Source organism: Poecilia reticulata, chromosome 22 (genome assembly GCF_904066995.2).
Source record: "Poecilia reticulata chromosome 22, P_reticulata-male-v2, whole genome shotgun sequence".
Taxonomy (NCBI): Eukaryota; Metazoa; Chordata; class Actinopteri; order Cyprinodontiformes; family Poeciliidae; genus Poecilia; species Poecilia reticulata.
The window spans coordinates 14,253,392-14,265,581 of record NC_088851.1 but is presented as its reverse complement, the minus strand read 5'-3'; the positions used below and the strand labels follow the sequence as shown (position 1 = coordinate 14,265,581).

General features: G+C 37.9%; 1 protein-coding gene across 2 annotated transcripts; it reads right to left on the bottom strand.

Moving 5' to 3' along the window:
• Positions 1 to 628: 628 nt before the first annotated feature.
• mocs1 (molybdenum cofactor synthesis 1) lies at positions 629 to 11,674 on the bottom strand. Of its 2 annotated transcripts, none has more exons than XM_017302375.2 (11): positions 11,270 to 11,674; positions 10,408 to 10,519; positions 9,309 to 9,476; positions 7,453 to 7,617; positions 6,353 to 6,414; positions 5,487 to 5,598; positions 5,225 to 5,337; positions 3,498 to 3,608; positions 3,236 to 3,356; positions 3,107 to 3,154; positions 629 to 2,995 (listed from the first exon to the last, which is right to left on the bottom strand). In XM_017302375.2, exons 1-11 carry the CDS (start codon positions 11,441 to 11,443, stop codon positions 2,001 to 2,003), a joined length of 2,181 nt encoding a protein of 726 aa, XP_017157864.2. In that variant the 5' UTR covers positions 11,444 to 11,674; the 3' UTR covers positions 629 to 2,000. The 2 variants fall into 2 exon arrangements, with proteins under 2 accessions (XP_017157864.2, XP_008397876.2); XM_008399654.3 differs by having other exon boundaries at positions 2,856 to 2,995; positions 3,092 to 3,154; positions 11,270 to 11,670.
• Between the last annotated feature and the right edge of the window lie 516 nt (positions 11,675 to 12,190).

Below are 12,190 nucleotides of genomic sequence, written 5' to 3'. Positions count from 1 at the left end.
AGGCTCAGAACTTCCTACTGTAAAGTCGTTGACAGTTTTTTTGTTTTGTTTTTTAATCCTTGTTCAGTTTTAAAAACATGATCCTGTTAAATGCTAATCAAACCTAATGAAGATGTGAATGTTGCTCTAAAAACAGGCTCAGTACTTCCTCTTATCACAAAACCTTCCTCTTGTTAAGACAGCAAGAGGAAGGTTAAATGTTCCTTTATCTCTCGGTTGGCCCACCCATAGTCAGCCCCGCACCCGTTGGACTGGAAGCTGTTTGTTGTTAATACCTTAAAACGGCCCACTCTGTTATTCCCATGTCGATTTGATACAGTAGTAGTACACTTCCCATATCTGCGCCTTTTGTCACTTTTTTTCAGCAGTTAAAACTGTTTAATCCGTTGTTCACGCGTTGTAAGCCGAATTCCCAGCCGCCTTTGAACTCAGCATGAGCGCCAAGATGCTCTCACTGGGTTTATACCTGTGCTTCACATTAAATCATGCTCTGGATTCAAACTCAGTGAAATATTTTTTCACAGAGACCTATAGTTTCTACACAAAACAAAATATTCCAGTAAGTCCCTGGAAACTTGTCTGCATATTTTTGTAAAATAAAAAATAAAAAAAACTATAGACATTTGAGTTAAGTGAATACAACTTTTTATTATGACAAAAGAAAATAATGCTCAGACCACAGTGAGGACCACCATTGTCTTATGTAAAACCCATATAATCTACAGAAGTCATGTTAAGTAGAAAAATGCAAAAATCAACTTTATAAGATAATAAAAAGTTAGGCTGCATTAAGCTAACATAATACTCTGTAAAAAAAAAAAAAAAAACAGTCATGGTGTTATTAGGTACAACAACGCAAATCAGATATATGGTGTGAAATATAACTTCAGATAATCAAGGACATTCAGAATGTAAACATCAACGTTCAGTTAGTTGTAACTGAGAAACACACATTTAGTAGGGTTGTAGTGTCTGTAGACAGAGGGAAAAATAAGCTCATGTATGACAGAGTTTTTACTAAACAGAAATTAAGCAATGAATGAATACTGTTTTGCTAAAATAATTAGAGGTAAAGACAAATTAATCTTCAAGTAATGTAAATGTCAGGAAATTACAAATCAGATTTTATTATATGATTGAAGAAGCTTTTAAAAAGAGGCAGTTTGAAAATGTCTGGAAAACAGTGGAATGTCCTTTTGATATATTCCAAGGACAGATGCCTAATAATGTTTAAAAAGTGATGTGATTTTATGTTAATCTGCATCAGATAGTAAAAGCTTCTGCCTCCACTTGCCACAACACCTCTTAGTTTTCACACTCATGAATAGAACCAAAAAAGTTCTGGAGTAGCAAAAAGGTTCCAAGTTCAGGTTAAATTGTACTTGCGGTTTTTAAGCTTGATCTGAAATGCAGAACAATTTTATTTTTTAGAAATGTAACAAAAATGCCAAGATTCACAACTCATGCTTCTGGTCAACGTTGAGTAGGTGTTCCTTTCTTAGCACTCCTGTGGTCTTATGGACCAAGCTATTAACCCCCCCGTGAGCCTGGCGGCATAAATGGCCCCAGGCTCACGGGCCTTTTCGAAACATGCATCTTTTACATGTTTCAGAAACTGGCGGTCTGACGGGATACTCCTCAAAGCCCCCCGTTCCACTCACGCTTCCCCACTGTCAGACCGTGACATCTGCTGCACTCCTCCTGAGCATCATGCCAAGACCACAGGAGGGTAACGTAAAGAGTTACTGATTTTGAAATGGAATTGATCCAAGTACAAATGCCAGAAAGCCATTTTTCTGTTAGATCCTACAGATTTTAAGATCTGACTACTAATCAGGCAGGTTCAGAGTTAAAAATTTGTATTCAAATGTCCAGAAAAAAGTCTAATTGTTTTTGGATGAATATGGAATTTTGTGATTGTGTAGGAGCCAGAGTCATTGGTACACATTTGGGTTTGCAGAAAAAGACTTTCTTCATTTTGGAGTTCAGTTTTCCTGTGTTCATTGACGGTGAAAGTCTCTCTTCCCACCCGTCTTGCTGAGCAGTTTCACATCCGTGATGACAATGTCGTGGCTCACAGCCTTGCACATATCGTAGACCGTAAGAGCTGCCACGGAGGCGGCCGTCAGCGCCTCCATCTCCACCCCCGTCCTACCCGTGGTGTGACAGGTTGCCGTGATAATAATAGAGCAGTGCAGCTCATCCAGCTGAAATGAGATGGAGGCGTGGTCCAGTGGGAGCGGGTGGCAAAGCGGGATGAGGTTGGAGGTCTGTTTTGATGCCATGATGCCGGCCAGCTGGGCCACAGTTAAAGCATCACCTTTAGCTAGCTGGTTATCCCGGAGGAGGTGGAAAGCGATGGCGCCCAGGATGACAGTGGCACCGGCTGTGGCTGTTCGGCGTGTGGGAAGCTTCCCCCCAACGTCCACCATTGTTGCTCGGCCCTCAGCATCTGTGTGCGTCAGCTGGGGTTTAGCGCTACTCAGACCGTCTAAGATTAATGAGGTGTTATTCGTGTGGTCTTCACCAGAACTTTGACTGTGAAACAACCTGACACTTAGATTTTTCTGATTCATTTTGGCATTCAGTGTGCAAAAAACAGAAAGGGACTGGCTCGTTGGGTTGTTAGGAACACTGGATTGTTTGTACCTGAGGGGGTCTTCATTAATGAAGCTCATATTTGTGCGTTTCTTAGTGTGACGGCTGGTGAAAATGAGATCGTAATCATAGTCTGAGGAGTGAAGCGGCGTCACATCGTGGCACTTCTCTTTGCTAATATGGGTATTAATGAGTGAACCGCCACTCACTGAGGTCTTAAAGCAACAACTAAAGGCTGTCTGTGTTGAAGCAGTGCAGCCAGGAAGGCACAGAAACTCCTTACGAGACTCATCAGAAGACGCAGTCAGATAAAGGAACGGGTCACGTTTTAGCTCAGTAAAGATGAATGAAGCCCTTTGTCGGTTTTCTGCCCTTGTGAGAAACATCTCAGAGAAATCTGTCACACCAAAAACAGAAAACATATGAAAGACAAGTTTTAAGCAGAATAATTCATGGGCAAAAAAGCAAAAGAACACAAAAACTGATTACGTACAGCTGAGTCACCCACCAATGAGGACCATAGGTCTGTTCTTCATCTGAGAGATGCTGAACATGCCTGAAGAGAAAAACAAATTAATTACTTCCTAGATACATGTATGAACTGGTAACTACCACACAATGCTGAGTGAGCTTTCACCTGCATGTTGCTTCTTCTTCCTGCCCACAGCAGCTCCGACAATTTGCAATAACTCCTCATCAGACGCTCCAGAACGGAGAATATCTCTGAGGGAAACTTCAGAGTTACCGAACAAACACACCTGAGAATCAAAGAGGAGAGCAAATCAAAAACAAGAACATACAGAGTTTTAATCTTTGCCATGACATCTGGTTTTTAGTTTATGCATTTTATGAAAGACATGTTATAATGTTTAAGAAAATTTGATAAAGTCAACCTTTACCTTGAGGTTTCCATCTGCAGTGATGCGCAAACGGTTACAGGAGCCACAGAAATTGTCTGACATAGAGGTGATGAAGCCGAGCTGACCTTTGAAACCAGGGACTTTAAAAGTCTGAAAGTAGAAAAAAATGTTGGAAAGATTTTAGGAAACAAACCTGACCTGAGACTGTAAACTGCTAAACAGACCAGAGGAGAGACAGTCACTGGTTATGAAGTTACGAAATAAGCAAATTTTCTACCATTTTACTAATTACACCTAAAAGTAAGGTGTGTGGAGAGAAGAATGGAAAGTGAGGACAAGGATGGTGGCTGGACCGCCGTCAAAAAAGTTGACAGTCAGTGTGAGTGGCAGGGACGGGATGTGGAAAATCACTTTTTAAAAAAAGAGAAAACTTCTTAGGGGTTTTGGGTGGGTTCTGTCTCCACCGTATTAATTGTTACTTGCACATGACGTTGATCTGCATGCCGACAGAAGGTTGCACAAAATATGATTTATTGATTATTTAAAAGAACATTGCTTGTAGAATGCAACCCACCTGTTACACCACAGTCTGTACTGCCTGAGAAAAGTTTCACCCATTCTTTGAGTTTGTGTAATTGTGAGAAGTCAGTATTTTTTACATTTGGAAATTAAAAAAATAAATAAATAAATGCTGCTCTGAAAGATGTACAGTTGGAATAAAAGAAAAGCATTTTGTACATCTTTGTTGATGTTTGAGGTAAGATTTAAAAAAACAAAAAAGATGAAATCTTTGAGGAATGTTCCATTGTTCTTGTACATTGTACCTCTTTATTTATTTGCCTTATTTAGTTTGGTAAACTAAATAAGGCAAATATTTTGTTCAAATGCATACATTTGAACTTGTATGCAAGTTCAAATGTATAACTTGTGTACTTTCTCCTCAGATCTGCTTCTAAACATTACAGAATCCAATGAGAGTTCTCATAGGACTCCAAGTCTGTAAAACTGATCAGTAACATAAATTGTGAACCTGTTAGGTTTAAGTTACACAAGCTTGGGGTTTGATTGCAGCTTTCTCATTTGGGTTGGAAAGAGAGTTGATAGCCTATAATCCCAACCTATCAGCCATCATTAGTATTTCAGCTAGCTTTAGTTTTTTAGCTCGTACTTATAAACTGTTGTGACTTTACAGTTTAGCTTTGTAAACATTGTCCTGCACAATTTTCTAATACTCTGAGTGGGAGTTTTGTGTTAACTGAAAGTTTTCACTCCTCTTCTACAGTCCATTTGTATTTTGCAGGCTTTTGATTTATTCTGCTGCTTCTGTACATTTCTTACATTTCTGCAAGTCTTCTGATGTTTACTTAAAATCCTTCTGAAATTTTCATTAAAAATATTCATGTTACAGAATTCACACTGCATATTTGCATTTGTGTGAATTCTGCATTTCAATGCAAAAAAACGTTATCTATTAATTTTCACATAGATGGGCTTTGTTTACCAATTAGGGAGACTTTTGAAGGCAAGTGGTTGAAGTGGATGTTATTAAGGGGCATCAAAGTCATGGGAACTGAGCTGAATCTTGAAATCTTTGTATCATTATACACTATGTTGTGTATAATTGTGATATGGAATTATATATAAAATCCCAATAATATACATTTAAGTTTGCTGTTGTATCATGACACAATTTTAAAAAGTTTAAGAAGTGTGAAAACCTTTGTAGCATATAAGAATTATGTTCCATCAAATGTGGAGAACCTGACCTTGGCAGTGTCAGCAGGTCCAGACTGAAGCCTTTCCAGGTTGGGCCACTGTTGCCTGATCTGGTCCAGCATCTCCTGGTAACTCACCATCTTCTTAAAGTTCCACTTGTTTCCTGCAGAGACCAGAGGAAGCCATGTTGAATTTGTTCCATGGGTTTGCGCTCAAAAAAAAAAAAAAAATCTACAACAGAAACTTCTTTCACATGAAGATACACGCCTCCCTGACCTGAACCGAGTCATTTTGTGAGAAGAAAATACTCACCATCGAATGGCATGTACTCAATGAAGCGAACCTCCAGAGGCTTCTTCTCTGTGAGCTGCACAAAATCTAAGAGCTCATCCTCGTTCAGGCCTCTCATCACCACACAGTTGATCTGCAGATGGCAGCACACAACAATAGACCAAGGTTATATAACCATAAAAATGTTAAATACAAGGTCTCAAAGTGGGAGATTTTTTTCAGCATGCTAAAAAGAGGTTGAAAGGTCTGTAGTCAACTGTTTGACACGTTGACAGGAGGATTTAGTGTAACTGCAGTTCTCTGACCAGACAGTAGATGTCAGCCTAATGAAGTCTGATGACTAACGTCTTGAAAGCTACACAGTATAGTTTGGTACAGCCCAGTTTGGTTTAGGCATTTTAATTAGTCATCTGTCTGCAAACTAGTTACGTTTAGGCCAGTAACTGATATATAATGATCAACACACATCTGCCAAGTGCAAAATGTAAAATTTGCTTGTTTTTAACACTTTAATGAATGGCTATGACAAGAGAGTCACTGTGTCATGCAATATTTATGATCCAGTGAAACAAAGTCGTAGGAAGCTGAATGTTCCTAGACGGCCCGATGAAGAAAAATTATAAAAATACTTCAGTTTTATTTTATATAAATTGTCATCAGTACAGATAACTATGGCACCAGTTATGTTCTCACAATTATTACTGTGAGATTAATTTTATGACATAACTTCACTCAAATTTAAAAAAAAAAAAACATTTCTCAGTATTATAACATGTTTATGTTGTAAAAGTGGAATTTTCTGAAGCTTTTCATACATATTTACACAAAGTGTGACCATAAAGAGTAATTTAAGAAATGTTTTATTATTCCTTAAGTTTGAAACATACCTTTACTGGATTGTAGCCCAATTCAACCGCTTTGTCAATGCCCTCCATGACTTTATGAAAACCTGAGGAGAAAGAAGAAGGCTGGAAATGTCAATAAAAGTTACTGAAATCAACACAAAACTAAATGATATGTAATATTTCCTTCAATGTGTTCTACTTTAGCTTTAAAGGGTTTTTTTTGTTCATAAGTGTAAAAACATCAGCATCCAATCCCTCTGCAGTAGTCAAAGCTTTGCGACAGTCAACTATAGAGAATAAGATCATGTGTTTCTATGAGCAGAAAATAAAACGAATCCAGGGAGCTGCAAGTAATCTTCTCTGTGGGAGGTGGTTAACTGATCTACCACAATGGAAATTAAACATCACATTTATTGTTCTACTAATCTCAAACGTTAAGATTAAATTCAGCTTGCAATTTTCAGCAACTAATCTGAAAATAAACAGACAACACTGCTTCCATGTTCTGGTCATTGTCTCCCGTTTCATTTCCTAATCTCATTCAGTCCATCTGTTCCTGCTTTTCTGAAGCCAACCACCCAGAGCTCTGGCCTGCTGCTACCTCTAGGCTGACTGCCTGCAGGTTACGGACTGTAACCTGCTGGGGTTTATCAACAACCATAGCAACATACAAAACACACTGTTTCTGTCTTTTAGTAGTTTTCTAACTCAGGATAGAAAAGGATCTGCCTGAACAAATCCCCAAATGTACTTTGTCATAAAAGTACATTTGGGGTGGCATCAGTCTCCATAACAACCAGTCGTCTCTAGTTAATATCACTCCCAAAAATCTCTTAATTAGATGAGATCAAGATTAAAGGTTTCTGGTATGTAGGATGAATATGAATTTGCGGAAAAGTTCCTCATCCCAAATGCCAAGTATGGTGGAGGATCTGTGATGCTGTGGGCCTGATTCTCTACCCCAGGTTTTATTTAAAATATCCCTTTCTCTGTTTGCACCAACCATGTTAAATTTTACAGGAGAGAAGTAGGGGTTCAATAATAATGGGAACAAAAATCTGCAAATAAAGAACAGTTTATTTTACCACATCTATGCTAGGGGTGTCTGGGTGCACTTCAACAGGTTGAATCTTTATCCTCACCTTTTCGTCTGACTACAAACTCAAATTTTGCTGGAACCAAAGAGTCGAGGCTGATGTTAATCAGGTCCAGTCCAGCATCTTTCAGCTTCGGCAAAAGTCTGGATAAGTTAATGCCGTTGGTTGTAACTGCAACAGTTTTCAGACCCACAAGCTTTTTCAGTTCAGCTGCAGAAGAAAAAGCAGAAAAGAAAGATGAAAAAGTGAAGAAAAATGTATTCTATAAACCAAAGGGTTTAAGTTCAAACCACAAATGATTGTCAGATCTTTAATACCTCCTGAAAAAAGCATAGGATTTAAATTGAAACTGTTCTCCAAAACACATTACTCAGCATTTTGTAGGACTTCATTCTACAAAACACTACAGAGTTCACAAAATATTCATACCTTATTACTGTTGCAATTGAAATAATCATCTTGAGAAATTGTAATAAAGCAGTGGCTTCTACTTGTTTTACACTTCAGTTTCTGCTTTGCGACAAGACAGCTTCGGATGACACTGGCAGCAGAATGGCCCGTGGTTCTAACTTAAATACATCAACCATTAAGTTTAATTCAAAAGCAGCAAAAACCTTGCATAGATTAATGACATAAGTCTCTCTTAAGAGTCTCAAACTGATTTTTTTTAAACTCCTGGCTCTTTCATATTTTATAATCTGTGCTTACCATTTTTAACCAAATATCTGTTAAAGAGACCACAATTAAAGGCAAAAACATAATGTTCTACAGAAAAAACAGTGGACTAACAGGTTAATGTTAATTTTCCACTGGATTAGAGCTTAGAACAAGTCGCCTGACATCCCACTGGTCACCTGACCCATGACACTGCAGTAAGTGTTTATCTTTATGCTGCAGCCCTTGCTGCAATCCTCTTTATGCGATTGTGTCGTTAACAGTATGAAGGCCGCTCACAGAGCAGAGGTTGAAAAGGTTAATTTACAAACGAGGCTATAAAATTAAAGCTAAGATAATCAGTCATTAAACTGAACCAACAGCTGCAATGTGACAAAGCATCTTCACTTTCACAAACTTTTGTTTCAACCTGAAAGAAATGAAGTAAAAATCTGGTCAGTTCTGGTGCAGTCAGCTGGGCTGGCACATGAGCCGCCGTCTGAGAGGAATGTTACAACATCCATCTGATCATTCAGGAAGCCATATAAACAACCCCGTGTTCAACAGAAGCTTTCAGAGTTATCAATGAGAGAAACATAAAAAAAAAAGTCCTCTTCAAAGGAACGTGTGTACTACTTGAGAAATAATTCATTCAGCTCACTAAAATAAGTCTAACTGTAAAAATAAATTTAAGCACAGTTTCAGGGCATTTTGAAAAAGAAGAGCATCTTGTATTCTGCATTTTAATCTTCCTGCTGCTAAGCCTTGAGCTCGTTATCTCAGTAGGAGGAACATTTATGAGCGTGTCGTCTATTGTTCATTCTTTTGATCTGACAAAGACCGTGGTTTCATAAATATTGTTTATAATTAATAAATCTGAGCAGAAAGGAGTCACAAAGAAAAGTCTTCTGTTCATTCTTGCTAATAGCTTCTGACATCCTAAGCCTCCATCTTTGTATTGTGCTCATTTTGACATATTACATGCAAAAGTTTCGATGAATTTCATTGGGATTTTCTCTGACAAACCAACCAAAAAGTAGTGCTTTAATGTTAAGTAGGTAGGAAAAATGTTACATTCATCTACTTAAAATGCGGTGTGTATTTGTATTCAAACAATTTTCTTTCACTTCACAATTATGTAGTAAGTTGTTAGTTTAGCACATAAAAATCTAAATAAACACCACTAAGTTTGTGACTGTAACGACAACAAAGTGTGAACATGTTCAAGGTCTGCAAGTGTTTCTTACCAATGATATCCAGAACATCGGGTCTGATGAGAGGCTCTCCTCCAGTGAGGCGGATTTTGTCCACTCCCTGCTGGACAAAGAGCTGAGCGAGGGTCAGCACCTCGGAGGTGGAGAGCAGCTGGCCCCGCGGCGTGAGCTTCACTCCCTCCTCTGGCATGCAATACTGACCTGAGCGACAGGAACATCCAACATGCGAGCTAAATAAAAGCATGTCATTATAGACACAAAACATGAAGGAGGAAAAAATTTAACAGTAGAGTAATGGGTGTTATGAAGTACTAGGGTGAGCTCAATAGTCAAAATTTTGTAAGATGAACATCACTTATTAGACAGGCCATTATTCAAAAATCAAAATGTATGCAGACTACATGATCAAAATAATTGAATTATTTAAAAGCAAACGGTGTGAGTAAAACTTTAACCCTTTAAATGTAGAGTCCTACGAAAAAATCTAACATGCTCACGACTGTGCTGATAATTCATCTAATACGTGTTTTTGGTTAAGTGAAACAGATTTGTTTAGCAAACTGACTATTTCAGTTTGTTGCTTTCATTTAAAGCAATAGTTACGGATGTTTCTTTTAAGATAGAACCGAAACATTATCGACAGATTTTATTCAAACATAGTGGATCTAAGTACTCAATAAAAAAACCCCCACTAAGATCAATTTAAAACGTGGAGGTCTTGGAAGAAACAAAACAGAAACCATCAAAGTTACATTCTTTGATTATGAAAAATTATTGTAAAGGGTATTATATTCTGTGCAACAAACACCTGAAAACTACAATGAAACTTAAAGAAAGCCAACATATAGGCTTACATCTTTGCAAGCAATGATAAGTGAAATGGAAAAAAAAAAAAAAACTTTTAGCAACAATCGTTATGAAAGTTCTTCTGAGCTTTGTTGCTTCTGCAGCAAGGAGAAAAGTTCATCAGATCCACCACAATAAGCCATTATAATTTAAAGTTATAGATAACACAACAAATCTAATCGATGTTTTGTTATTTTAGCAACAAACACACATTACCTTGTTTGTTGTGGTACATTTACTCAGGTTTATTGTACAGCGGGTCTCATCCCAGCCCTAGTTTACTCACAGCGAAGGTTGCATTTCTCAGTCAGAGAGATGCGAAGATAGTTATGTCTGCGGCCAAAACTGTCGGTCAAGAAAGCTGAAAACGGTAGGACCTTCTCATCTGTTAATCTCTCCTGGAAGAGAAAACCAGAAAAAAAGATACTAATAAAATAAAATTGTCTTTGAAACATTGTTGACAGACACATTTGTTCAATTAATAGAAATAAACAATATGATTTGCTTCTAAAAAGCTGGAGCAAACATTTTTCCAAATGATCTGTAATGCCAGAAGGTTATATATAGGCCAAAAGGCCAGAATGTGTCACCCCATAGATGAAGCACAGAATCCCACTAAAAATAATCTTCTGATTTCCTAAACTAAAACGATTACCAAAATAATCCAGTCCTATATTTTAGCAGAATGTTTTCACTAGCATTAGAGGCTGGGAGAAACAGTATTAAGCTCATGTTCATGTTACTCTAAGATAGACTTTGTTTAAGGTAATGTACTAAATGCAGAGTCATTGATTATGTCATAACATGGATTTTGCTGCAGAAATAGAGAACTTTTCACAAAAAGGGAATCCAAGTCATTAAAAGTAAAACAAGCAACATTAGGTTTATTTTTGCACATCTTGGTAATTTAGAATGCAGATCTTGGTTATTTGTAACATTAAATCACATGTATTTCTAGTCAGCATGGTGTTGGTTAATAATCAACCCGGAAAGATGGTCTGATTCAGGCCTCAACGTGAACTCAGACTGCAGTTTCTTAACAACAACTTTTGTCACCAAACCCCATTAGCCCGAACTGGGAAAACTCCAGGACGTGAACCCAGAACCCCAGCTTTAACCTGCAGTCTGTATTCCAGCACCAGTCTTACCAAGCTGGGTCTGGTCTGGAAGTTTGCAGCAGTCACTGAGGTATCTCGGAGTTCAAGCTCATTCTCCTGGTGCGTAGCGCTGGAAAACAGCCGCTGGTCGCTTCTGTTGTGGCACCGAGCGAAGAAGGTCCTGGCATTTCTCAAACTGCAGCAGATACGGGTTCCAGCAGCCATGTTAGTGCTGCTTTCTGACAGCTCGGACACCCAGCGGTAGAGAGCTGTTCTACAAACATCAGTTCACCCTAAGAACACCGGGGGACTTTCAGGGGCGGAGACTCATCAACCAATCAAGTGAACAGACGTATTTCCCACTGCATGCTGGGTAATGTAGTTTAAACTGCTCGTCTAGATTGGATTACGGAAATCAGATGTACGTTGTGGTAGCCTATTTGTATGTAGGGCCCTTAGTAGCTTTTACTTACTTAAAAACAGACCGCATATTTGAACCATGTAAGCGAAGCAAAAATGTATTTAGAAGAGGAAAAAAAAGAGTTATTGGTAAAAAGTGTATTATTGTGTTTGTTATAAACGGTGTGGGATCTTACTAAAAATGTATTAGAATTGTGTCTATTGGACAAAAAGTATTTGTGTTTTCTTTTTCTTCGTCCAATGTGTGTATAAGAGAAAATCAACAATACATTGAGTTTGTTTTGTTCAAATCACTTAAATTGTTGCAATGAATGAAAATGAATACAACGTTGATAACCTCATGTAAACCTCTAATAAGAACTGTACCTTTTGATGACTAAAACAATTATCTATGATGTAAAAGTCGCATAAAAATCCATAAAAACTTTGAGGACCAATTCGTCTTTTAGCCACTAGAGGGAAGTGCAATTTAAAATATTTGTTCCTCTCTCTGTTGGACTTCACATTTTCAAATTCAATTAGGTCAAGTAAATGAAATTAAACCTAAAATGC

Bases quoted from the DNA above. Each gene is read 5' to 3' on its own strand.
- mocs1 (XM_017302375.2), bottom strand. From the start codon at position 11,443: ATGGCTGCTGGAACCCGTATCTGCTGCAGTTTGAGAAATGCCAGGACC. The intron at 10,520-11,269 runs GTAAGACTGGTG...TTTCTCTTCCAG, and splicing joins TCCAGACCAGACCCAGCTTG to GAGAGATTAACAGATGAGAA. The intron at 9,477-10,407 runs GTGAGTAAACTA...CCTGTCGCTCAG, and splicing joins TGAGAAATGCAACCTTCGCT to GTCAGTATTGCATGCCAGAG.